The sequence below is a fragment of the Lithobates pipiens genome, unplaced genomic scaffold (assembly GCF_037356315.1).
Source record: "Lithobates pipiens isolate NorthernLeopardFrog02 unplaced genomic scaffold, aLitPip1_a1.2 Scaffold_19, whole genome shotgun sequence".
NCBI lineage: Eukaryota > Metazoa > Chordata > Amphibia > Anura > Ranidae > Lithobates > Lithobates pipiens.
The window spans coordinates 508,142,183-508,169,765 of record NW_027507764.1 but is presented as its reverse complement, the minus strand read 5'-3'; the positions used below and the strand labels follow the sequence as shown (position 1 = coordinate 508,169,765).

The following is a 27,583-nucleotide window of genomic DNA, read 5'->3' as shown; positions in this document are numbered from 1 at the left end:
GCTGGCATCTGCTGTGACTAATCGCAGCAGCATGTGTGCCCCATAGGCAGATGTGCAGAATCACATTTTTATGTATTAGAGGTGCACTGAAATTAAATTTTGGTACCGCAAATGCAGGATGCAGTTAAGTGTGTGTGTGTGTGTGTGTGTATATGCATTTTTGGTCAGTTAAAAAACCTGCATTTCCGTGTTTAAAATGCATTTGGAAATGCAACAAGTACGCATCAATAAGGCACCCGTGTTAGGTTTTTGAGTAACATGACCTATGAAGAACACAGCATAGTAAAAGGCCGTGCAATTTTCTTTGGCGCCGCCCTGTGGCAATAAATCTGCTATAGGGCTGTCAGGAAGTGGTTAATCATTTGGATCATGCTGGCCTAAACAATTTTTTTTTTTTTTTTTTTAAATGTAAGCCAAAAATTTAGTACTGGTTAAAATTTCTTAGTACAAGTATAGGCATAAAATATAGAATCTGGTGGATTGGACCATTTGTATGGCAGATTGAGGCAGGTATGTTATTTATATTTTATTAGGCACAACTGGGGTCATGTTTGTAGAATCGGCTATAGATGTCTGTGGTGAGGATTCGTAAAATGTGCACATAGCTCCTTCCTCAGCTTCCGTATGAACAAACCGTGGTTTCCTCCACTGCTGTTGCTTGTTAGGCCTCAAGTCCTTCAAGTGACACGGGGCGGATATAGTGTCCTGCATTTGTAGCTGTAGGTCCTTAGATTATCCTAAACCTGCAAGACTGGATCCCTCTTCTGAATAAACAGGGAATGTCTGATTTTCCTGAAAATCCTTTCAAACAGATCCAGGATTCCCTGTATCAGAACCCTACACCTGCACAGCCGCCTTCCCTCACAAGAAGACCTTGCAAGGCTTTTGCTGTATTTGCCAAAAATTTTACAATTGCATATTCAAGAATTGTAGTTTTATTACAAAACAAATTATTACAAAACTAATTCTGTCTATTGTATTTCTTTCTCATTCAGAACCATTAGCCATGGATAAAAACGAGCTGGTCCAGAAAGCCAAATTGGCTGAGCAGGCAGAGAGGTACGATGACATGGCAGGCTGCATGAAACGAGTGACGGAAGAAGGCGCTGAACTATCCAATGAGGAGAGGAACCTTCTCTCTGTGGCCTACAAAAATGTAGTAGGTGCACGCCGGTCGTCCTGGAGAGTCGTCTCTAGTATTGAGCAAAAGACAGAAGGAAGTGATAAGAAACAGCAGATGGCTCGGGAGTACAGGGAGAAGATCGAGACCGAGCTGAGAGATATTTGTAACGATGTGCTGGTGAGAACATTTACCTGAATATGATGTACATTGCCTTCCATCCATAATTGCGGACAAAGCTGTGCTTCCATGATGGCACTGTCTGCTGTACTGATGTCTAAACATTGGAATTCCTGGCCAAAATGTTCTTGTTTTATTTTTGTGTGTACACGCTTACTATACATTCTAGCTTTCAGAATGAAATTTTAACCTCCTACAGATTAACGTTTTATGTGCATTTGTGTGTAAAATCGGACTTGCCAGTCAGTATCTTATTCCCCTCTTTTTATGCATACAGGAATTTTCAATGTGCCTGTACACACATGCACGTAAACATGTACATATATAATGTGCATGTGTACACGCACATTGAAAATTCCTGTATGCATAAAAACACAAGTTTTTTTTTTTTTTAGGCAACAGTGTGTGTGCAAGGGGGAGATGTGTATTTACAGAGTGCTGTGGGGGACTGGTCATGAGAGAAACGGTGTATCTGCAGGTTACATGAAATATGAAGCGGTAGTGAAGCAGCACAACTTGGTTGATTTAGGTTGTAGGTCAGGTTGCAGTTTGGTAATTCTTTCAACTGGTTTGGGTCGCCTACGGAAGTACTGTAGTTTGTCACCGTTCCACGAGCTTGTGTAATTTTTAAAGCATGACATGTTTGGTATCGGCTATTTACTTGGCATAACATCTTTCACATTATACAAAAAATTGGGCTCACTTTATTTTTTATTTTTTATTCATTAAAGTGGATTTTTTTCCAATAGGAGAGGGAGAGAATTTTTTATTTTTATTTTTTTGTTGTAAACCACAAATGTCAAGAAGAAAAAAGCTTAGTCTTGCGCTGCTTTCACACTGCAGCTGCCTGAGCGTTGGCTGTAAAGCACCGCTTGTTTTACCTGTGCTTTACTGCTCTTATAGCGGCGCTTTGGCAACGATATTCGGGGGGTTAGCACTGCCCTTTCCATTGGGCAGGGGTGGTGTATGCACCGCTCCAAAGATGCTTCTTGCAGGACTTTTTCTAGCGTCCTGCAAGCGCACCTCCCCAGTGTGAAAGCACTCAGGCTTTCACACTGGGGAGGTCGTTTTCATGCGCTTTACATGTGCCATTTCTGGCGCTAAAAGACCTGAAAACTGCTGCAGTGGGAAACGGGTCTTGAAGTTTTTAAACGGAGCAAATGGAACAGTTGCATACGGTATTGTAATTACTAACCCTATTTTCACTCCCCTGGGATCCTCCTTATTGTATTTGTATGATTTTTTTTTTTTTTTTTTTTTCTCGCTATAAACAAAAAAAGCGACAGCCCTAAAATTAAGTCTTCCTCAGTTTAGAGTGTGCGTATGTATGTTTATATGTATGGTGTGAATGAATGAAATACTTGTATAGCACACAATGCGAACTGAATTGCCTGTGTGTATAATATTATATATTATTTGGTTAAAAAAACGCAATAAGCGTATATATTGGTTTGCGCAAAAGTTATAGCGTCTGCAAACTATGGAAAAGATTTATGGCCTTTTTCATTTATATATGTTTATCTTTGGTACTATATGACGGCTCTCTTCTGACAGCACAGGGATTTGTGTGTTTGTTTTTTGTTTTTGTTTTTTGTCCCCTGCCATGCAGCGTGCACCCTATGGTGGCCGAAAATGGGTATGACATACCAGTATGGGATTTCACCCAGGAGAGCCATTGTGCCGCAGTATATCTGTGTGACATGGCCGGGAACTGGTGAAAAAGCGTCCTATGCGCCAGGGTCTGTGCTTTGTAAATAATATGCTTATTTCACAGCTCCACTCGGCGATCACTTGACTCCTCGCTGATGTCGCAGCTCTCTCCTCCCCTCCCGACTGATGTCAGCAGGGGATTCTCAGGGTGGGGACTATCAGATCATGATAGGGAGCAGCGAGGGGACGTGTGCACCGAGCGCCGCTGTGAAATAAGATAGAAATGGGCATTTTTTTGCAAAGCACATACACTACAGCATAGGACACTTTATAACAGAGGGATATGCGTGTAATTTACTAAGTGGCTTAACCATTTCCTGGACCACCCTCTGTGGATTTACGTTGCAACTTTGACATTAAATACCATTATAGCAGCAGATGCCTGCCATAACCCCGGTAATTTATTAAACGGCGAGCGGTCTGCTTTGATAAGTGGTCTCTGGATTAGCCGCTGGAATACTTTTATCGGCAGCGGGAGAGGTCCCCGTCCTACCGTCCCATTCCCCCCTCCCCCCGCTGCTGATTTAAAAGTGCTCCAATGTTTTCCCCTGATGGGCAGAAAGTCGAGTGAGGAAATGATGGCCCCTACTCGAATCTGCCATTGGATGATGGGACTGATTGTCAAATGTCACTTCTGTCCAACGACCTTAACAAACAAATAAAAAAAATAAAAAAATTGTCCCTTTTAATTGCTTTTAAGTGTAAATGTGAGGTCTTTTTGATCCCAGATCTCACATTAGAGGTCCTGTCGTGTGTGTGTGTTTTTTTTTTTTTTTTTTTTTTTTTATTACAAGGGATGTTTACTGTCCCTCCGTGCTCGTGCACAGAAGCGAACGCATACGTAAACAATGTTCAAATCACACACGTGAGGTATCGCCGCGATTGTTCGAGTGAGAGCAATAATTCTACCAAAAGACCCCCAACTTAAAACCGGTAAACTGTATGAATGTTTAAATGTCGCCTATGTGTCAGTTTGTCACCGTTCCACGAGCAGGTGCAATTTCTAAGCATGACATGATGGGTATCAATTTACATGGTGTAACATCTTTCACATTATAAAATAAAAATTGGGCAAACTTTACCCTTTTGGATGATGATAAAGTGTATTTTTTTTTTTTTTTTTCCCAAAAGAATTGCGTTTGTAAGACCGCTGTGCAAATACGGTGTGACATAAAATATTGCAATGACCGCCATTTTATTCTCTTGCGTGTCTGGGGGGAAAAAATGTATATTTGGGGGTTCTAAGTAATATAGGCTTGGTTCTTTAAGTGGTTGACAGACACCTTTTTAATGTGCCTTTTCAATATTTTTAAATATGGCCTTTTTTCATTGAAATAATATCTGATGATCCTATTCTAAGTTCCTTGTTCAGACACTTCCTGTTATAGAATGACCACCATCTCCCAACTGGGTTCCTGCTTTGGTGTTTTGTCACATGGTGCCCCTGATGGGAGACTACAAGATATGAGTACATATAGACAGGAAGTGGCTGAAAGAAGCTGCAGATGATTAGCTAATGATGAAGACTGGTGAGAACGGTGTTTCGTGAAAAATTGTCGTACCAGTTCTCTATAACACACAAATGCTTTAGTTAACTAATTGTGAAACCTAGATCTCCAGTTAGGGTTTACATCTTATTTGAATTCGGTGAGGTCCATCCCTTTTTAGAGCTTGGTGCCATTCACAGCATTGTGCTGTGGTATTTCGCACTGGGTGTGCGTGTGCTTCCTGTAATATAATATACTACCATAGTGCACCCCCCCCCCATAAGTTTGCGGTGCATTGCAATACCAAAATCAGAGCAGGTTTGATTTCAGATAGTTTGTGGTGTGTGTCTGTCTGCCTACACAACACATTATAACGTACATCCATTAAACTCACTACAACAGCGTCTCAGCTCTCTGGAGACTCTCCCTGCTTATTGGCGGAGACCATCACAGCCAGAGAGCCCATGAGGGGAGGAAGGGGCAGGGCCAAGCCATAGGGGTGTGTGTGTACGATCCTGCTTGGGTTACCCTATTGCAAGCTGCTTGCTCTAGGAACACACTGCGGGAGGGAAGGCCCAGGAGTGTCCGGAGGATCAAAGCTGCTCTGTGCTAAACCAGTGCACAGAGCAGACAAGTGTGTGTGTAATTTTCAAAACAAATGCCTTTTTAATATCATTTTTACTGCTTCAGTTTTTCTTTTATTAAAATACAAATTCTACTTGCCAGCTTTGTGTATCGACTTTGCACAGAAAAACCCCAGTCCTCCTTCTCGTGTCCCCCACCAGTGCTCCTTTTCAGCAAATGCCCTCATAGGAAGCTGCTTTCTAGGAGGGCACTCGTGCAGGCTCATTCCTGAGCCATCCTGTCTGCATCTATAGCCACAGACAGTGTAGCTCAGCCCTGCTCTCTGCTCACTCATCATAGGATGTAATTGATAGTGGTGGGAACCATTGGCTCCCTCTTCTATCAATCAAATCAGCGAGGGAGTGACAGAGCTGCTCAGGTAAGTGTAAAGGGGGGGGGGGGGGGTCACTGAAAGTGTGTGTGTGTGTGTGTGTGTGTGTGTGTGTGTGTGTGGTTTCCTTAATGCATAGAATACATGAAGGCAAAAACCTTGATGCTTTTGATTACAGGGGTCTCAAACTGGCGCCCTCCAGCTGTAGCAAAACTACAAGTCCCATCATGCCTTTGCCTGTGGGAGCCATGCTTGTAACTGTCAGCCTTGCAATGCCTCATGGGACTTGTAGTTTCACAACAGCTGGAGGGCCACCAGTTTGAGACCCCTGCTTTAGATCCACTTTATAGCATCCGTTCACGAGATCTGGAAATCTACAGAAGACGGAGGAAGCACATGGCTGTTGGTGACAAAGTAAAACGGCATGATCACTATTCAGCAGTGAAAAAGACTTGTGCATACTTGTCTTTTGAGTTGTCTTGTTCCAGCAATGGAATGCAGTTAACTGCCATTTCAGCAATTTTGTTTTCTGGTATGTCCCCCATCCCCCAAAAGACGAGCAGGAAACTCTTCCTGTATTGCTGGTTCCCCTAAACATGTGGAATCCTCATTGTGGCCTCAGCGGTGCCATGCCAGCCTCATGTGCAGTACTTTCCTGTGTTTGTGATGCGAGTGGTTTATGTAGTACTCCTTGTAACTGAGCAAAGTCAATCCTATTTAGATTGCCAAGCTCATTATCCATTACTAGACTGGTATGAGTGACTGCTTGATTTTACAGGAGTGTCATTTGTGTAGTAATTTCATGGCCTATTGGTGGTCATGTGCAAATTGATTTAAACGGGGAAACCTCAAAGATCTTGGGGTTTTCTCTGTTGGTGTTAAAGGATAAATTCACTTAGTTTAAAAAAAAAAGCATTTTAGGAGCCTGGAAAGCATTGTGCCTGTTATCAGCATATCGCAGGTTCAATGCAGGTCTCCTATAGACTGTCAGTGTAAGCTGTCTGCACATTTCTACAAGTGTGGATAGCTTTAGCCAAGATTGTACATTCAAAAAGTGCTTTACTAACTTTTTATAGGGATAAAAGACTTTAGGTCCCCGCAGCACAAGGGACATTCAGAGAGAAACAGATTCTTCACCACCTGCCTTCTGTGACCATAAGGGCCAATCGGCACCTATAAACAGGCAGTTTATTGCACCCATTTTCACATACAGTAAATTGGAGGTGTGTAAATAATGCATTTTATTTACATTTTTTTCCCCTCCATGTATTACACAAGTTTGGGGGTTGGGAGTTTGTGTTCTCTGCGGTGATGAGCACAGGCTTTATGTGAATGAATGGCTTTTCTGTATGACATGCAGGAAAATGGTTAGCTGTATAGACTCCTAAGCCTCGTACACATGATTGGATTGCTGGCCAACTGAGCGTCAGACTTTTGTGAGAAGGGCGTGGGCCTGCATTTTGTCGTGCATACTAATGGCACACAATTGTCGGCCAGCAAACCCGAACGTAGTGACGTACTACGTGGAATTTCAGCTCTTGAGCGCTACCCTTTAAACACCTGCTATTGTCGTGTTTGGTGAGCATTGATTTGTTGCCAGAAAGTTGGCCAACAATTGTCTGGAGCGTACCAACGGTTGGATTTTAGGTAAACAGTCTGTCATCACACAATTCCCTGCTGAAAATCCGAATGTGTGTATGAGGCTTTAAAGGCAAACCTCTTTAACCTGGCATCAGTCGGTTGATTAGATGGCAAATGGAACTGGTCATTTACAAGCTGGGTGGAATGCTTTCTAGATTACTAGGTATTAGTAATATTGGGCTTTGTACAGACCTGGGCACCAAAGGTGGAGCTTGACTCAGGTTAGTTATTAGGGACCCATCCTGACAACAGCATAAGCGTGTATTGCACCACTGACCAGTCACAGGAATCTCTTTGATCCCCGAGCACCTACCTCACCACAAAGAAAGCTCTTAAAGTGATATTTAAGGTTCAATGTGTGTGGGTATTTTATGTTAAAAAAAAAAAAAAATTATACTTTTCCTGCTCAGCAGTACCAATCCTTTTTTGCACAGCTGGCTCCTCCCTCCCATAGCAAGCATAAGTGCTCGCTACATCCTCACTGGCTGTGATTGACAGCAGCCGAGAGGACCTTTGCTCTTGTGCACATTGCTGGATCAAGTTTAGGCTCAGGTAAGTATTAGAGGGGGGTGGAGGGAGCTGCATGCAAGGTTTTTACCCTAATGCAGAGATTGCATAGAGAATGCATTAAGGTAAAAAAACATTAAAACCCCTGCCCTTTTAGAACCACTTTAAAGTGTTTGTAAACCCTTACAAACCACTTTGACCTACAGGTAAGCCTAGATTAAGGCTTACCTGTAGGTCCAAGAAATATCTCCCAAACCTATACGGTTTAGGAGATATTTGCCCGAAGACGGGCACCACCGTCTACGGCGTATGCGCCGTAGACAGCGGCGCACTGAGCGTGGCATCCTCAATAACGAAGATGCAGCGCGTCTCGGCTCCCGTGCACATGCGCGGGAGTGACGTCATTGCGGCTTCGCCGAAATGACAGCGGCGGAGCTGCGAGACCCACCGAGAAGATGGATGCGCCGGACTTCAGGGGACAGCGGCGACTTCACTGGCTCCTGTGTCAGGTAAGTGACACATAATGGACTGCTATGAGATGCATAGTAGTCCATTATGCTTTGCAGGGAATGAAAGAGGAAGTAAACTCATCAGGATTTACTTCCTCTTTAAGTACTGGGCAGAATGCTGCCCAGGCAATTCTTGTATCAAGAGTGATAGGTAGAACCTGTTTGTAGGTTTGCAAAGATTATTGCTGTTTGATACTGCTTGTGTTAAAGGGGTTGCAAGCTAAGTGATTTTTCACCTTAATACATCTGATCAGTGACCGCCCCCCCAGCCTGACCCCTCGAATTTGTCCCACGGGAACGTGCAGTCTCCCTGTCTGGGGACAGGCGCCCTCCCCCCTGGGAGAGCACTTCTCCCAGAGTGTTATCTGAAGCTGGGAGAAGCAGAGAGGCTGCCAAGGGACCCCAGAAGAGTATGTTCGGGGCCACTCTGTGCAAAACAAGCTGCACAGTGGAGGCAAGTATGACATGTTTATTTTTAAATGTAACTTTGGTCACTTTAAGGAGGTCAGTTATTGCAGACAATGTTTGGAGGTGGGTAGAACATATTTACTTTTGTGTCTTAGTTAGAACAATCAATATATATTAAGAACTTCAGTGTATTCTGTCAGGTTTCTTGCTGCAGTCTAAGACCCGGTTCACACTGAGGCAGCGCGACTGCCTCAGGCGACCGGGATCCGACTTTAGCGGCAGCTTGCTAAATGACTTCTGTATAGAAGTCAATGCAAGTCACCCCAAAAGTCGTACAGGAGCCTTTTTCTAAGTGGGAGCGACTTGAGTCTCTCTGATTAGAACGGTTCCATTGCTCAGAACTGGGCGTGACTTGTCAGGCGGCTGAATCGCCCCTGTGTGAACCGGTGTTCTGCCTAATACAGTCCGCCCATCAAATGCTGTCCGCTCTGTACTGCGCATGCGCAGTACGGAGCAGCCGAAGCTTCGGAAAAACTCCGAAGTTGAACGGCGCCTGCGCCGTGAGTGGAGGAGGTAGCCCCACTATCCTTGCGGACATAGGGTTAAGAATTTTAGAGGGCCCCTCGCGGGCGAGCTTCGCTCGCCATGCTTCGGGCTCGGCCTCGCTCCGCTCGGCTCTTTTTTATTCTAACTCTATGTCCACTTGGATAGTGGGGATAGAACCTGGACTCACGGCGCAGGCGCCGTTCGTCCTCGGCAATTTTCAGAATCTGTGTTCCTGTGTACTGCGGGGACACTATTTTACAAGACACCGGGTCTAAAGATGTTGGGTTTGTAAGTTTTTTTTTTTTAGATTTTATGGGCTTGTTCACATCAGGTGCAGTGCAGATTAATATATATATATATATATATATATATATATATATATATAATATATTATAATTTTTTTTTTTTTTTTTTTTTTCTCCCTGCACAAAAACCAGCTACCCATCACATTCATTCTTAATGTTGATAGATGTGTGGAGGGTGATGCGTTTTTCCACACAGTTAATGTATTTAGTTTTTTACCTCCACAGGAGAGGGTCGTTTACCTGTTCAATGAGCAAGGTGACTGGGGGTGTGTGGTCTGGGCTCCTCCCACCAGACAGCGCTTGATCCCACTTGGGGTGCCGGAGGGGGTTGAGCCCTCCCGCCACATCACTGGGAACCCTCAATTACACCCCTTTCATCTTGGGATGGTTCTAAGCTATCCCATATACGGTTTTCATGACAGCACCACCCTCATTGTTATGGATACATTGTGTAATCCAACTGCACTAAAATTTTGGCTCTGGGCTTCTTCCAAACTGGCCCACTTTAATTTTGCAGACATGCACAAAAACAGTATATAAATTATACGCAATTGCTCGCGGTGCACCTGCCCAGGATCGGCCCTGCAAAGCGGCCTGTGGGTCCTGCTGGGAGCTGGCCACTGACCTGTGAGCCCTGCAAGGAGCTGGCCACAGGCCATGGCCAGCTTCCAGCAGGACCCACAGTGTTGAGGCTTTTTTTTTTTTTTTTTTTTTTTTTGAGTAAGTGGGTGGGCACTGGGGCAGGATAAATGGAGGGGTAGATGGGTGGGGCTTCGGGTCCACCCAGGGTCTTTCATCTCAGCGATGCCTCCTCACTCCCTGGGAGCTTGAACGTGTGGACTACAACTCCTGGAATGCAACAGCATGTGTTGGCTAGCTGGCGGCCATGCCCCCCCCCCCCAGTGAACTGACAGCTCCAGCACAGCTAGCTCTGGCCGCTCACACACAGCCTCCTGATCCATGTGCCTGCTGCCACTGTCCTCCTATGTATACAGAAAGGGCCCCCCTTTACCATCAGATCCTCCACTCAGAGTTCTCCAGCAGTGCTGGAACCATACATGGTGGAGAGATTGTGGGGGGAAAAAGTGGTAGCAGCGGGAGCACACAGATCACATACCTGCCAGGCTCCACTAGTTTCGGCTTCAGCTCAGAGGAGGCTGGTGGAGTAGGAGGAAGTTAAATCCTCCTTCGCTCTGAATTCTGCAGCATTGCTCTGGTGACGTCACTGTTTGCTAGATGGCAGGCGGCTAGCAACCAGTTCGGTCAGTGAGCCAGCTGTGGAACTACAAGGTAAAGCTCGTCTCGGCTGGCCTGCCCAGCCAGAACAAGTGACCGTCAGTAAAATGGTGATGGTGGCATCAGATCGGCACGGGGCAATTCAGGGACACTGTATTATCCTGGAAAGTGCTGGGACCCAGGATCCTATCACTGAAACTGAGCCATTGGCCCACCAGGAAACTCCCGGTAGTCCTGATGGCCAGTACATGCGTGCTTACAAGGAGTAAAAAAGGGATTCAGAATGTTTTCCTGTGTTCCTATTAAGTTCTATGGGCCCTAAGATCAATAAAATTAGGGGGGGGGGGGAGAAGAGGAGAGACCTGAGCTATTTTCACAAACATGCAGCATCACATGTGAACCAGCTTTATAACATTTCCTTTGACATGTGCATTGCATTGTTGTGTGTGTGTGTGTGTGTGTGTGTGTGTGTGTGTGTGTGTGTGTGTGAATTGGTCCTTTGCGGTAGGGTTGTGGTTATAGTGTTGCAAGCGTCTGTTGCTGAGATGGTGTGCCAGTCTCCAAAAGTGTGAATAATCTGATGATCCAGATAATGACATTATCCACACTTGAAGTTATTCACAGGGCAGATCTCAGTTAGTGACAGACATGCTGGTGCTCGGTTGAATCGCTGTTCCACAAACTCAATGGTACACAAGTGGTGAAGGTGCTGTCATCTTCTAACTTCAGCTGGAAGCTGATTGGTTTCTATGCAGAGCTGCACCAGATTTTGCACTGTGCAGTTTTAGTAATTTACCCCCATGTGTTTTTTTTATTGTTGGATGTTGACTCCTACATGGCCTGACTGTAGTAGATTTTGTTTTGGCATCAGGCCTAGGTTTCAAGCTTGGCCATAGGCAGCTGATCTGGTGATTGACCTTCATCACTGAGTGTGTATAGTTGAAGCATCATTCATAACATTAGTTGACATTTTCACTTCAGTTGGCAATTAACAAGACCAGGTTGTATCACTCTGGCAATAGCTGAATGGTGGTAGACTGAAACCAGTGTGTTGTATGAGTGGAACTGAATGCTAAGGAGTATAGGTCGCCACTCAAGTAAATTGCAGAACCCCTCAAAGCAGAATTACACTGTGGTAGGGGCAGCCCGTATTTGCCATAAGGTGCAGGTTTGCAGTGCATACTAGTACATTATGACACAACTACCTCAGTCATTGTGAGGTCCAAACTATATGCTATAAGGTCACATTTTATGGTGTCGTTTTAAAAACAAACCTATAATGGTAAGACTCCATAAGGGGCCAACATCCCTCATTATCTCTTTATTGCAGCAGGTTTTGGTGGGTAAAGTGCACATTGTTTGCTTAGCAGGGTAGCTTCAAAGTTGTGGTATCAAATGTTCTTTCAATGAGGTCTGCTAGCAGCTTATTGCAGAAGCCTGCCAGTTTTGAAATAACTGCCTGCGTTTTGGGTCATAGTTATCATGCACAGGAAGTGTGGCAGAGCAGTCGGAGTATAGACAGAGTATAGACTTGTATTCTGCTCAGGAAGTATATTGTCTACAGGGTTCCAGATCTCTATTGGAGTCTTCCTTGACCCAGAGTCGATGGGTTTCATAACCCATGAAGGTTATTGGTACTTGGCTTCTGAGCACAATGAGCTTCCCAGAGAATGGCTGGGATGTGTCAGGACTAGTCTAATCATTGGAGGAGAGCACATGTATTTCCCAGCATAGAGAGCGGTGTGGTCAGTTTTCAATAGGAAAGCACAGGGGCTGGCAGAAACGCCAGGGATTTCAGACAAAGGAAGCAATACAAAGAGAACAGGATACTTTTCTCGTACAAGTACATGGTAGAGCAGGCACATATTGGAAATATGAAGTATTGGACAATGAACACTTTAATAGGTTTCATACTCAATATGATCAATATGAGCCAGTTAACGTATCAGTGCGTTTAGAAATGTGAGGGTGTTAAAGTGGTTGCAAACACGCCCCAAAAAATAAATGGGCCCCCACACCTGCAGGTTTGTCATTTTGTACCAGTATGCACTGCATACTAGAATATTATCACAGGCTTACCTGTACATGGATCCTCCAGCCCAGCGCTGTGACGGCTCCCTAGTGCTGCCATCTTCGGTCTTCCTTTTTGGATTTGTGGGCTCTGGCTGTATGAGTGGCCGAGGCCACCAAGATGTCACACACGTGCGCGCGGGAGTCCTTGGCTCTAGCATGGTATGCCATCCCTTCAGCAAATTTAGGAGATATTCACTGTACCTACAGGTAAGCCTTATTATAGGCCATATTATAGGCTTACCTGTAGGTACAAGTTCAAAAGTGGAGTTTAATTCCACTTTTAAGTGTAACTAATAACTTCAGGGTGACTGTCTCTAAACAGGCCCCAAATCCAGGGACCATGCATAAGCCTCAAAGTTTAACCGCTTCCCTGGTCTATAGTTTTCTGGGTAACATTGTACATTTTCTTCCAGTGTAAGCAGTTCCTTGTATTCTTCTATTGTGGAGCAGGCAGTGCTGCTCTGCGTTTCAGGAGTTGCTGTAAAGGCAAAAGAGGGGTTTTTATTTTTTTTTAAATGCATTCTTTGCATGATAGTAAACCTTCCAATACCAGCGCCTCCAGCCCCCTCTCTAACACTTACCTGTATCAATCCAGTACTGTGCCCAGCTTCAGTTCTCTCCTTTCCCGGCTCTCTCAAGCTTGGCTGAAAGCAGTGGGAGCAATTGGCTCCTGCCGCTGTCAGTCACATTGAGAGAGGGAGTGGGGGCGGAGCCGAGCCATACAGTGCGTGTCTATAGACTCTCTCGCATCTTGGCTCAGGATCGAGCCAACAAGCGTGCCCCCATAAGGGGCTTGCTATGAGGGCACTCAGAAGGGAAGAGCGCTGGTAAGGGACCCTATAAGAGGAGGCAAGTATGACCTATTTCAATGTCATAAAAAAAAGAAATAGGCTACACTGGCCTTCTCATGTTTGCTCAGCCGTACCAAAACAATGAGCTTTAATAAACTCTGGCCAAAATGCTTGTTTTTATTTTGTATTTTTAAATTGTTTTGTTTTATACAGCCCTGCAGAGGATTAGAACTGTTGTGTTTATAGTGATGTTCGGAGAGATTTAGGGCCGGTTCACACTGCAGGCGATGCGAGGCGACACAGACTTGCCTCGCCGCGACCTCAGCGGCAACTTGCAGATGACTTCTGTATAGAAGTCAATGCAAGTCGCCCACAGGTCGCCCAGAAATGGTACAGGAACCTTTTTTCTGAGTCGGAGCGACTCGAGTCGCTCCTCTCAAAACTGTTCCATTGTATAGAACGGGAGCGACTTGCGAGAGCGCGGCGAGGCGAGTCGTGTCGCCTCGCATCGCCCGCAGTGTGAACCGGCTCTAACCCACACTTCACTTCATGTCCCCTTAAGTGTTGACACTTGGATAGGAAGTGAAGGGTGTTTCTTCAGCGGAATGCAGACACAAATACTGATGGGGATTCTAGCTACTTCCTGCTACTCTTAATTTGAAGCAAAAAGGTTTTTGTTTGTCTGTTCCTCCTAAAGGTTTCCCCTCTCTTCCTGCCCGCCGTCAATGTTGTCACTTTGACAGGAAGTAGTGGGAGATCTACCCAGTAGGGCCACAGGAAGCAAACCAAGTTTATAACCCTACCTCACTCTTCCCAAAAAAGCAAAAGTTTGTGCTGGAGTTCCTATAACTTTCCAAATTACACAAAAAAAAGCAGCAGAAATGTAGTTGCCATAGATAACTGCAAAGTCCCTGTTCTTGTAATGAAGTCTGCTGTGATGGTAATTGGTGAAACTCAAAAAAAAAAGAAAAAAAAAAAATTGTAGCGCACAGGCTGACAAATGAAAAACTGATGCAATATGCCATAAATCTTATTTAAACGGTTTACTCCTTTTTGAAGTCCGAAGTCCTTTTTAGACACATTGTTGGTAGCACTTTGCTGTGTGAGCATGTGTCACTGGGTGTGTCGGGTGACATAGTAATACTCCATTTATCACATTACAGCCAACTCCTACTCATGGCTTCCCATAACCCAGAGAAAGCACCCTCCTAGTAACACAACAGCAGCATAGTGCTGATCCTAGCCACTTCAAACACAATCACGTACCTGTTACATCTTCATCAAAAATTGGGCTAACGTTTACTTTTATTTATTTAATAAAGTGTGTTCTCCAACAAAATATTTTGCATTTGAAAGACTGCTTCACAAATACCATGTGACCTAAAATATTGGCAATGACTGCATGTTATTCTCTAGGGCCTTTGCTAAAAAAAAATATGTTTGGGGGTTCTAAGTAATTTTTCTAGCAAAAATACTGATTTTAACTTGTAAGCAACAAGTGCCAGAAATGGGGCATGCCATGTTTGGCAGGTGATGCCGCTTGGCATTGCTCCCCATTAAAGCGAGTTGTGCAGTGACGACAGCAGCGTGAGCCAGTGGTGCACAGCTGCTGTCTCAGCCAATAAGGAGGGAGAGTCCCAGACAGCTGAGGCACTCATGCAACATCACTGGATCTAGATGGGGCTCAGGTAAGTATTGGGGGGGACATGTAGATGTCGGAGATTCTTCTTGCCTGTCATGCCCATGTATATACATAACCTAAGAGCCCCAGAAAAACACATTAGAGCTGTCAGAAATCTGGATAAAGGAGACATTGTACTTGGTGAGAAGAGTGCTTTACAGTGTGATGTTTGGCTTGTAGCATATGACCCAGTGAAGACCCCACATGGAGGATTACATAGCACAAATTAGTACATGTGAGCTAAAGCATGATGAAATATGAAGAAAGTGCTAGTTTATGACTGTGTAGTCATCAAAATGCAAACTGATACATACGTATCTAACTCTCCTGCTAGTTGGCATGCCTAATTGGCCACACTTCAGCACATGCCAACCTTTTCATGTTACACTTTAGAGAACAACTACACCCAAAGTTGTATTACAGTGGAGTTGGCCAAGGTATAATTTGGTTGTATGAGCCATGAAATACTTGTGTTCATTGGCCTTTGTATTTTCTGTATATTTCTGTAGAATCCATTAAGGGGGCCCAGCCAAGCTGTCGGTCTTTTTAGTGTATGCTGGGATGAGGGGCAAAGCAATGGAGATCAATCTGTCCTGCTCCACCTTTAAAAACTCCAGCATTACAATGCAACTATACCCTTTTTTTAGATGCAGTCTTCTGTGCCTGGATGACCCAACCCCTGACCTGCTTTAAAGTACGGCATGTGCTGCTGGCCCTGCTCTCTGCCCACTCCAATGTGTCTTCAGGGCAGGAAATGAGGGGGACTTCCTCAACAGGGACACAAACAGTTAAAACCCAACAGATGTTCTAGCCTGTCCATCTGAAATGTAAAAGTCCGATATGGGCTAGAGTTAAGTCAGCCATAGACTGTTTGACTATCAGCCAGTTCAGCAGAAGCAGTGGAGAATCGAATGACGTATGGGAGGGCTGAATGCACCCAAGTTGATCAACGCGGCTACAAGCAGCCTTTCGGATTTTATATAGCCGCTAGTAATAATCACTGTTTATCACATTAGGTTTGAACTAATTTTATATGGGTTTGGTAAATCTAAACTAAAATTGTATAATATATGGCCAGTCTAAGAGGCCTGCACTGATGCACTCCCTCTAAGTCTGTGCAAGTGGACACTTCATTGGGGGGGGTGGCTGTAACTTTGCAATTTCAAAGCACTTCCAAGCAAAAATCATAACTTGTGAGGGTAGAGGACTGTAAAGGGGCGAAAAGGTGTGAGAGCTCAAACAGGCTTCTAATGTTATAACTGACTAAAACATCAGAATCGTTCTGTGCATGCGAAATTTCAAATGGGTTTGATTTTTTGTAGAATATAAACATTAGTGCCCTCAGCTCTTTGCAGAATGGCAGCAGGGTGCTGTGATGCTCTTTGTATTTCTGCATCTGGCACAGAAATTAAGTTGCTACTAGACTGAGTGATCCCTGCCTGGCAGTAGAAATGCAGACCAGGCCAGGCCTGGCATCAGGGAGAGGGCAGTGAAGGTGCCTGTGGTCTGGTAAGTAAACAGGGTTAAATAACCCACTGACCATGGGGGGGGGGGGGGGGGGACGCGAAGAACACCCATGCTGGGTTTGTGTTCGCTGACATCAGTGCTGGTGGTTATTGCATCCGCTGGTGCCATTTTGGGCATTACAAACTATTGATTTTGAATAGGCTGCTAAACCCAATACCATGTACTTTCAATGAATGACAACAAGCTACCATTGTGCAGTCCTGACGTGGGGCTGCACAATGAGGCCTGCTTTGATCTTCATGTAGGCTAAAGAATCAGCTTTGTAGTAAGTGTGTAAATATTAATGCACATTCTTGTTTCTTTTCTTTTCAGTGTCTTCTGGACAAATACTTGATCGCCAATGCATCCCAAGCAGAGAGCAAAGTCTTCTACTTGAAAATGAAGGGAGATTACTACCGTTACTTGGCTGAAGTAGCTTGTGGAGAAGATAAAAAAAGTACTTTAACTTTATTTCTATTTAATACTTTTAAATGGAATATGGGCTGTCAAATGCAAAAACAGTAAACCCTTGTTCAGTTATCTGCATTTAAAAGGCCATGAGGATATAGGAATTTCATGTTACCAGTATGTGTGAGAGAGAAGCCTGCCGCAAACGTGTGTGTGTGTGTGTGTGTGTTTGTTTTTTTTTTTTTTTTTTTTCCTTTTTTTTTTTTTTTTTTTTTTTTTTTACCACTTCAGCCCTTGAGGATTTGGCTGCTTAACCACTTAAGCCCCACCATTTTGCAGCTAAAGGACCAGGCCCCTTTTTGCGATTCGACAAATTTGAAAAAAAGCTATTTTTTTTTACTTTTTTGCTATAATAAATGTCCCCAAAAAATATATAAACTTTTTTTTTTTTTTTTTTTTTTTTTTTTCCCCCTCAGTTTAGGCCGATATGTATTCTTCTACATGTTTTTGGTTAAAAAAAAAATAAAAAATCGCAATAAGAGTTTGATTGGTTTGCTTAAAAGTTATAGCGTCTACAAAATAGGGGATAGTTTTATGGCATTTTATTATTTTTTTTTTTTTTATTTTTTTTTTGTGACTGAGACATGGCGGACACGTTGGTGAATTTGACACATTTTTGGGACCATTGGCATTAATACAGCGATCAGTGCGATTACAAATGTCACTGGCAGTGAAGGGGTTAACCACTAGGGGGTAGTGTAGGGTTAAGTGTGGGGTTATATATATATATATATATATATATTACTGTAGGGGTGTGGCTTGGCATGTGATGTCACTGATACTCTGTTCCCTGTCATAGGGAAAGACTATCAGTGACAGGCTCACTAGGAAGCACGGGGAGAGGTTTGTTTACACTTCTCCCCGTTCTTCAGCTCTGTGAACTGATCGCAGGACACCGGCGGCGATCGGGTCCCACAGTCGGAGCTCAGGACCTAGTCACGAGTGCACGCCCCGCGGCTGAGCTCTTAAAGGGCAACGTACCTGTACGTGCTTGTGCCCAGCCGTGCCGTTCTGCCAACGTATATCGGCGTGAGGCGGTCCTTAAGTGGTTAATGACATGCCATTTTTGAGATACGACACTGTACCCAAACAAAATTCACATCCATTTTTTTTTCCACCACACAGAGCTTTAGGTACCTTTTTAACCCTGCCATACCGAATTTCCGAGTGATTTTTGTATGTGCAAAATTTCATGTTTCCCCACACAAAAATGCTCTGACTTTTTGGAGACATGGGTGCTATTGATAACCACTTGGCCTCTGGAATATTTACCCTCCTTCATGACCAGGCCATTTTTTTTTTTTTTTTTTTGGGCAATATGGCATTGCGTTCATTTGATAGACAATTGTGTGCTCTTTCGACTCCAGCACCCAAGTTAAATGCATGTACTTCCCCCGCAGCCCCAGTGTGAGAGCCTGAGTGGAGCGGTGAGCTTGCAGGATGTTAAAGTCCTGCAACCAGCATCTTTGGAGCAGTTTATACACCGCTCCTCCACAGCCCCTGCCCATTGAAATTAATGGGCACTGCTGCCAAAGCGCTTCGGCAGGGGTGCTTTTCAGGTGCATTTAACCTTGTGGCCAAAAACGTTATCTTTTTGCTATAAAACGCATCCAGTAAAAAAAAATGGAAAAATTTAATTTCTTCATCAATTTAGGCCAACATGTATTCTGCTACGTGTTTTTGGTTAAAACAATTCTAATACACATATATTAATTGGTTTGCAAGAAGTTAGTGTCTAAAAACTGGGTGGTGTGTTTTTTTTTTTTTTTTTTTTTTTTTATATGAAGTAATGGCAGTGATCAGTGACTTATAGCGGGACTGAGGCAAAAAACCTGACACTTTTTGGGGGGCCTGTGACATTAATAGTTCAGTGCTAAAAATATGCACTGTCCCTGTACTAATAACACTGGCTGGGAAGGGGTTAAATGTGTTAGCCAGTGCTGGTGTATTGTGGGGGAGAGGTGCCTTTTACTAAGGGAAGGCATTGATCCATATTCCTGCTTTGCAGGGTTAGTGCCTTCCCTGCTGACAGAATGGCGATCTGCCTTGTTTACAGTACCCTTAGCTGGTCAACTCCTTTTGTAGTCTCTAGTTTGACCAAAAAGTAAGGCAAAATTAATGGCTATGTTTGGAAACATGGATGAGGACCAATGAAGTAAATGTCTGTAGATTTAATGACAAGTTTATATATTTTTTGCAAAAAGTACATTGATGGTACATAGGGGGGCTGCAATTTAGGGGGTAAAAAAAGGTGAACTTATCCTTTAGAATTATAATGTACTCCTACTGACTTGTGTTACTAAATGGTCCCCTTTTTAATATTACATTGGCTTCTCTGCATATTACAAACCTGACATCGGGAGTCTCATTGTTATGCCATCTATGTAAGAATCTGAAATGAGAAAATGGTTTTAGTACTGACACATTGCATGGAAGCTGTGAGATGAAACCACTAACATCGAACGGGTTTTCCCCCTTGTCTTTGCAGCAATTGTGGAGCAGTCTCAGAAGGCATACCAGGATGCTTTTGACATCAGCAAAATGGAGATGCAACCAACACATCCCATAAGGTTGGGCTTGGCTCTGAACTTCTCTGTCTTCTATTACGAGATCCTGAACTCCCCGGAAAAGGCGTGCTCTCTGGCAAAAACCGTAAGATCATCCCAAGATTATTTGTTAGCTGGGTATGGCAGATTTTATTAGTCCCTGACTATAACCAACTTCTTTCTTTTTAGGCTTTTGATGAAGCTATTGCTGAACTCGATACCCTGAGCGAAGAATCATATAAAGACAGCACATTAATAATGCAATTACTGAGAGACAATTTGACAGTAAGTGTACATTAGATTGTAAAGAAATGCCATTGCATTGTGGAAGTATAACATTATTTCAGCTAAAAATTCTATTGAACTTCTATATCAATTTTAGGCTGGGGGTGGAGAGAGGGACATCACATCACTGAACTGGATCTTATGTGTGTTTTATTGATGTTAAACTTTTTTTTTTTTTCTGCAGGAGTTCAGCTTTAACCACTTCAGTACCGCATGACATCCTTGATTTTGTGCGGGGATATCTGAATGATGCCTGCAGCTACAGGCATCATTCATATATCATTATTTACAGGTGGCGATTGTGCACAATAATAGCGGCAGTTCCACCGCTTGGTCGATCTTCTTCTTCTTCTTTTTTTTTTTTTTTTTTATTATAGGTGACAGGAGGGGGCGTCCCCCTCCAGCCGCCATCCGGTGCTTCTCCAGGCTCTCCCATGCCATGGGGGGCCCGGAGAAAGAAACGGACGCTGCCGGATGACGACCATAGAGATTTCCAGTGACTAGATGGTCACCAGTCATCTCTGACCGTCAGAGGGCCAGGTGCGACGTTATGTTGTCACGCCCGGACTTCGCATGGAAACAAAGCCGCGATTGCGGCTGTCGGCATGAGCTCGAAAAAAAAAAATTCACTGATCTCATGCTTTACAGCCTGGAGGAGAGAAGTGGGGTCTTATTGACCCCGCATCGCTCCATAAAGAGGACTTGTCACGATAGATTCCTATTACAAGGGATGTTTACAAAAGTGATTCAAGAAAATGAAATGTAAAAGTGTAAAAATAAAAAATATTTAACGCCCCTGTCCCTGGTAGCTCGTGCTCAGAAGCAAATGCACACGCAAGTCCCACCCACATATGTAAACACTTTTCAAACCACATGTGAGGTATTGCCGCGTACATTAGAGCGCGAGCAACAATTCTAGCACTAGACCTCTTCTGTAACTCAAAACTGGTAACCTGTAAAAAAAAAATTAAAGCGTCGCCTATGGAGATTTTTAAGTACAGAGGTTTGGCGCCATTCCATGAGTGTGCGCAATATTAAAGCGTGACATGTGGTATCTATTTACTCGGCATAACATCATCTTTTACATTATACAAAAACATTGGGCTAACGTTACTGTGGTTTTTTTTTTTGTTTGTTTGTTTTAAGAAGGGGAAGAAAAAGCGTTTGTGCAAATACCGCGTGAGATAAAAGGTTGCAACGACTGCCATTTTATTCCCTAGGGTCTGTGCTAAACACATGTTTAGGGGTTCTGAAAAATATTCTAGCAAAAAAAATTATTTTTACACGTAGGAGAGGAGTGCCAGAATAGGCCCGATATTGAAGTGGTTAATAAATCATGTTCTGTTAGATATTGCATGTTTCAATTTTTTTTTTTGGAATTTTTATGTTTAGAATAGATTTCATTGCAAGTTTTACCTGCAACACTCCCTGCTGGTAAAATCTGGTATTGTAACTGTCTAAACTTGCATTGAACTAATGTGTGGAAAAGACTTGATGAAATCTGAAGGCGAGACCTTCACTGTCAAGGGTTTGTCGCAGCTTTTCATGTGACTAAACTTACTCGAGTAGGGAATATCTTTCGGGACCTACCCTTTTAATGACCCATACAGCAGTTCTAGTGACCTGTTTACCACACAGAATGAAAGGCCTGTCTGTTCCCAGATTTCTTCATAGCTGCTTGGTAAAACCATTGTGCGCAAGGGGAAATCTGACCACTCGATGGCAGTAAACAGCCAGCAGAGGTTCTATCCCTTCCTCACTTTCTAGACATACCCTTTAAACCATCCACGAGTCACAATGGAGGAGATTCATGCAAGGTGAAAAGTCTGTTTTTATCATTGTTTACTTGTATCGCACTTCAGCTTCTACCATTCTCCATAATTGTTGAGCCTACTCCTTTTTACAAAAGGAAAAATATAGCGTAGATGCAGTGCTCAAAAACAAGGAGGTCCTAGACACTGGGGCCTCAGAGAATCCGCTGGGGCTCCTCAGCTTGTGGTTGGATTTAACCCTAAAGGAATGCAATTTTGCCTCTGTCTGCAAAGCTTGAGCAACCTCTGCTCTAGTTATTAAGCTGTGCTCCATAGTTGCACACTCTCCACAGGTTTTTAAAGCTGTCCTCAAAGTTTTAGAAAGTGCATGCATATCATATCTCTTTAGTAGAGTACGGCTATCCGCTGATTATCAGCTCAGTCTCTGATTATTCCACCAGTGTTCCTATGAATTGACCTCATGCTTGATCCACAACAATGCTCTACTGGTTTTTTGCTGCTACGCCATACTCTAGGCTATCATACTGTAAGAATTGTTATCATAGACTGACATCAAACACCAGGAACTTTAAAAAGGGTTTAAGAGGGAAAATAACAAACTGTAAAAAACTTCCATTGGTAATAAACACTGAAAAATGCTGAAAAGAAGGCATTGTATACCATTGTCCAATAGTTAGTGTGTAGATGCATGTGCAGTAAAATAAAAAGTTAAAAAGTCAGAATAGTTAATCCTTAAGTGAACTTTGGGCCTTAAAATCCCACTACAGACAGGACCCCACCATACACACACTGCAAGGGTTAATTTGTCATTAAGTCTACAGGATGAGGAATAACATATAATACCTTATTCCTCTTTCCTGTGGTCTCCCTGCATCTGTGTGATTGTTTCCCAAAGCAGTGGTCATCAACCCTGTCAGGGCTCACTAACAGGCCAAGTTTGCAAGATAACTGAAATACATCACATGTGATACCATTTGCTGCCCAGTGATTGCAGTATTCTAGTCTGCATCTCCCCAAGGTAATATATAAAACCTGGCCTGTTAGTGGGCCATGAGGACAGGGTTGATGACCACTGCTCTAAGGCACTCCAGCCAGCAGTCGCACAATGAGATCTCATACCATGCAGGACCAATGACCTTGCACTGTACGTGAGGGACCACCCACAACCCAGAGTGTAGAACAGAAAAGGAGAGCACCAGAGAGGATTAAGTGAATATTTCACCATATTCCTCTAACACACCCCCCCCCCCCCCCAGACTTTAACTCTTGGGGGTTTCAGGAAGGGTGTTCCATCCTAATGGGGCGTGGTAACAATAATGCTGAAAAGCTAGTAGTATGTAGTGCCTCCAAGCTTTCATTTCAATATCGCTGTTGCGGTTGAAATGTAGAGGCTTCTTTTGCTGACCTCTTTTTAAAATGTTGACTGCAAGGCTGTCTCTGGAGTGGTCATTGACCCATAACAAGCATGCAGCAAGTAATCACGCCTGATCTGCAGGTCAGTACCGCTCATGTATTTGGTGCCAGAGAATCGTCATGACAGACAGGGAACTAAAGTTTTCACATGTAGGCACATTCAGTATATAGTGTGTGTGTGTGTGTGTGTGTATGATATATATATATATATATATATATATATATATATATATATATATATATATATATATATATATATATTACATATTCATTTTTTTTATTATTATTTACACACACAAAAAGTGTTTGATCTCATGCTTATTTTGAATGTTTGCCCACTGCCAAAGAAATGATCAGTCTATAATTTTTAATGGTGGTTTTTTTTTTAAACAGTGAGAGACAGAAATATCCAGAAAAACGCATTTCAAAAAAGTTATAAATTGATTTGCATTTTAATGAGTGAAAACAAGTATTTGATCCCCTATCAATCGGCAATATTTCTGACTCCCAGTTGTCTTCTATACAGGTAATGAGCTGAGATTAGAGCACTCTTTTTTTAAGGGAGTGCTCCTAATCTTAGTTTGTTACCTGTATAAAAAGACACCTACCTGTCTACAGAAGCAATCGGATTCCAATCTCTCCACCATGGCCAAGACCAAAGAGCTGTCCAAGGATGTCGGGACAAAGATTGTAGACCTACACAAGGCTGGAACTGGGCTACAAGTCCATCGCCAAGCGGCTTGGTGAGAGGGCAACAAGTTGGTGTGATTATTTGCAAATGGGGGGAAAAAACGCAAAATAACAGTCATTCTCACTTTGTCTGGGGCTCCATGCAAGATCTCACATCGTGGAGTTTTAATGATCCTGGGAACGGTGAGGAATCGGCCCAGAACTACACAGGAGAATTTTGTCAATGATCTCAAGGCAACAGGGACCATAATTACCAAGAAAACTGGTAACCCACTACGCCACAAATGACTGAAATCCTATAGCACCTACAAGGTCCCCCAGCTCAGGAAAGCACATCCTGAAGTTTGCTAATGAACATCTGAATGAGAACTGGGTGAAAGTGTTGTGGTCAGATGAGACCAAAATAGAGTTCTTTTGACCTCAACTTAACTTGCTGTGTTTTGGAGGAGGAATGTTGCTTATGACCCCAAGAACACCATCTCCACTGTCAAACTTGGAGGTGATAACATTATGCTTTTGTGGGTGTTTTTTCTGCTAAGGGGACAGGAAAACTTCATGGCATCAAAGGAATGATGAATGGGACCATGCATCATCAAATCTTGGGTGAGAACCTAGTACTAGCATGCAGTGTCAAGCTGCGGCTACCAAAGCCTGTAGCATATTGGCATACATTAAAAAGGGAATTTACTCCAGCGATAAGAGGATTATTCTGCCACTTTCTAAAACTCTGGTTCAGCCACATATGGAGTGTTCAGTTCCGCTCGCCAATCAAAGAATGTGCTGGAGAGAGTCAGAGAAGGGCAGCTACATTAATATGGGGACTGGAGGACCTCCCTTAGACCACTTTCACACCGAGGCGCTTTCACGCTAAAAAGCACACGAAAATTATTTCCATTAAAATCAATGAACGCTTTCACACTGGGGCAGTATGCTGCCAGGGCTGTGAAAAACTCCCCTCTGCATTGAAATTAATGGAAAGCTCTTCAAAAACGCTCAATGTTTTTTTACTGCCAGTTTAGAGCCTCAGTGTGAAAGTGGCCTTATGAGGAATGACTAAAAGCACTAAATGTATTCTTCCTGGAGAAGAGGTGCTTGAGAGGGGATAAGATTGCGATATAGAAATCTCAACAGTGATCCCAGTGCAAGTATGAAACTTTTCAGTCCCAGGGAGTGTAAGAACACAGGGCCACACAAGAAGACTGGGAGAGAAGTGTAGGGGGTTTTTCACTGTCCGGTCAGTAAAGATCTGGAACTCTGTTCCTCAATCTGGTGTCAGCAGGAAGAATGAATAGTTTTAGAAATGTTTTATAGCAATAACATTGGTAGGGACATTTTGGTATGTGTGTGTTTTGATACAAATAGTGGGGGCTAAACCAGGCCCATTACAATAATACATGAATTTGCTTGAGGGGAGAAAAAATATCCTGTAGGGTTGGGGAAAAATATACATACACACTTCTCAAATGAGCCCACTAGGACAAGGGAGGAGGTGCATCTGTCTTCCAAAACAAGGGGATTAACTGCCTGGCTGCAGAGAGAAGGTGCCGCAAGCTGCGTTTTTGATATGCTACTGATCCCGGGAGCATGGACAATAATGCGATTTCTGGTGCAGGCCTTATTGAGTGTGGATAGTTTTAAAAGGCTCTTGGAGATGCATCCTAATGAAAACAATTTAAGGGGGTATGGGAAGTGATTTATAATTATAATGTAAATCAATTTATAACTTTTTTGAAATGCGTTTTTCTGGATATTTTTGTTCTCTCACTGTTAAAATAAACAAACCATTACAATTCTAGATCATTTATTTTAGTGGGCAAACATACAAAATCAGCAGGGGATCAAATCTTTTCCTCTCACTGTATATATGCGGTTATAATTCAAAAGATGTTCTACTTGACTGCTCTGTAGGTTTTGCACAGTGCAGCCCCATTTCTCCTCTTCGGGGTTCCCCCACCAGCGCATCTGTCTGCTGCTCCTCTTCTGAGTGCCTCCATAGCAAGGCGCTTGTTATGGGGGAACTTGTGTGGATGCACTCCCAAGCTAGGCTGTGTATGTCCATAGACACCACACAATGTGGCTCAGCCACACCCCCTACTCCCTTCTTACATTTGATTGACAGTAGCAGATGCCAATGGCTCCCGCTGCCGTCGGAGCCTCCTGTGAAAAAGCTGTTGCAGACAGGGACAGCACTGGATGATGGAGAGAACATTTGGGGAGGGGAGCTTTACCTTAATGCAGAGCCTGCGTTAAAGTGCCTTATTTAGAACCATTTTAAGTGAATGTGACCGCTTTGAGAGGCAGTGTTGTGTATGGATAATGAGGAAGGAATATGGAAATACACTTAACTTTTTTTTTTTTTTCTTTTCAGTTGTGGACATCAGACGCTCAAGGAGATGAAGCTGAAGGACCAGAAGGCCCCGGAGATAATTAATTGGCCTTCCTTTTCTGTCTGCCTCATTCTAAAATTTCCACAATAGACCATTGTCATCCTTACTGTCCCACACATAGGTTTATTTTTTTTATTTTTTTTTTTGTTTACAATTATGGAAGGTTTATGTTACTTCTATTTGGATTTCTATATTTCCCATGTGGTTTTGTGTTTAATAGGGAGTAGGGCCAGTTAACATTTTGGGGAGTCAATTATTATTTTTTTCCAGCCTCATAATGTGACCAATATGGGGACTATGGAATTTTTATACAGGTTTTAAATGTTTGGCACAGTACTTCTGGTACATTTGTAGGTTACCACAGGGCCCAATGTTTAATCAAATTCCCATATTTAAAGGTGACCAACTTGTGTATTGCTGTAACTCCAAAAAAAGGGGGGTGGGGCGGCATTTGGTTAGTGCTGTGGGTGGAGACCATAAACTTCTCCCTTTTAGCACAGCCATACATATTCATTGAGTGATTCCTGTGATAGCCAATCAAAATCACGAGTGCAAAACGGTTCACATTCCATTCTCACAGTTTATCTAACGTTTGCTTTTGTTTGTTGCTATTCTCCATTTTATTTGTATTTAAATTGTTTAAAATGACCTAAGATCAAAAAAGTACTTGATACATTAAAGATACGTTACATGCTTGGTATCCATTGTCACTAGCACAGCAGAAAAAAAAAAAAAGAAAACCCATATATTTAACTTTTTTTAGTTTTATTTTTTGTTTTTGATACTTGCCTAACATGCATGTGGCTGTAAAAATACAATACAATATAGTTAGCAGGGGAAATAACTTGAGATGATGGCTAGCTTTGTTTAATGTCTTATGAAATTTTCATGAACAATCCAAGCATAATTGTTAAAGAACATGTGTAATAAGTTGATGTAAGTGGAATAAAAGTTTTATGAATGGACTTTTCAACTACTAAAACTCTGGTGTAAAATGTGTGGTGTTTTTACTGAAGCAAGCATGCGAGTGCTTTGCTCATGTAAATTAAGGTCACCGTGCCATGTTTGGCTCATCTGGTTTATAAAGTGAATAGTCACCTGAGCTGCTTGTGGAAGTGTTCTGGAACGTTGTCCTACCATGCCTTGCTGGACTGGCTGGTGTGACAACTGCAAATGCCTGAGCCTGCTGTGCGTGAAAAGCTGAGAAGATGGTTAAAGGCAGATGAAAGGCACAAATTTATCCAGCTGTATTAAATGTGTGTGGGTTATATATATATATATATATATATATATATATATATATATATATATATATATATATATATATATATATATATATATATATATATATATAATTTTTTTTTTTT

General features: G+C 42.9%; 1 protein-coding gene across 1 annotated transcript in view; it reads left to right on the top strand.

Moving 5' to 3' along the window:
* The window catches only part of YWHAZ (tyrosine 3-monooxygenase/tryptophan 5-monooxygenase activation protein zeta), a 51,079-nt gene extending 23,881 nt beyond the window's left edge, over nt 1-27,198 (top strand). Inside the window, exons 2-6 of the mRNA XM_077493117.1 lie at nt 996-1,300; nt 16,989-17,112; nt 19,612-19,775; nt 19,859-19,954; nt 26,198-27,198. Of these exons, the coding sequence (XP_077349243.1) occupies nt 1,007-1,300; nt 16,989-17,112; nt 19,612-19,775; nt 19,859-19,954; nt 26,198-26,260 (741 nt within the window). The 5' untranslated portion in view covers nt 996-1,006 and the 3' untranslated portion in view covers nt 26,261-27,198. The remainder of the gene's footprint in view (nt 1-995; nt 1,301-16,988; nt 17,113-19,611; nt 19,776-19,858; nt 19,955-26,197) is intronic.
* The last annotated feature ends 385 nt before the right edge of the window (nt 27,199-27,583 follow it).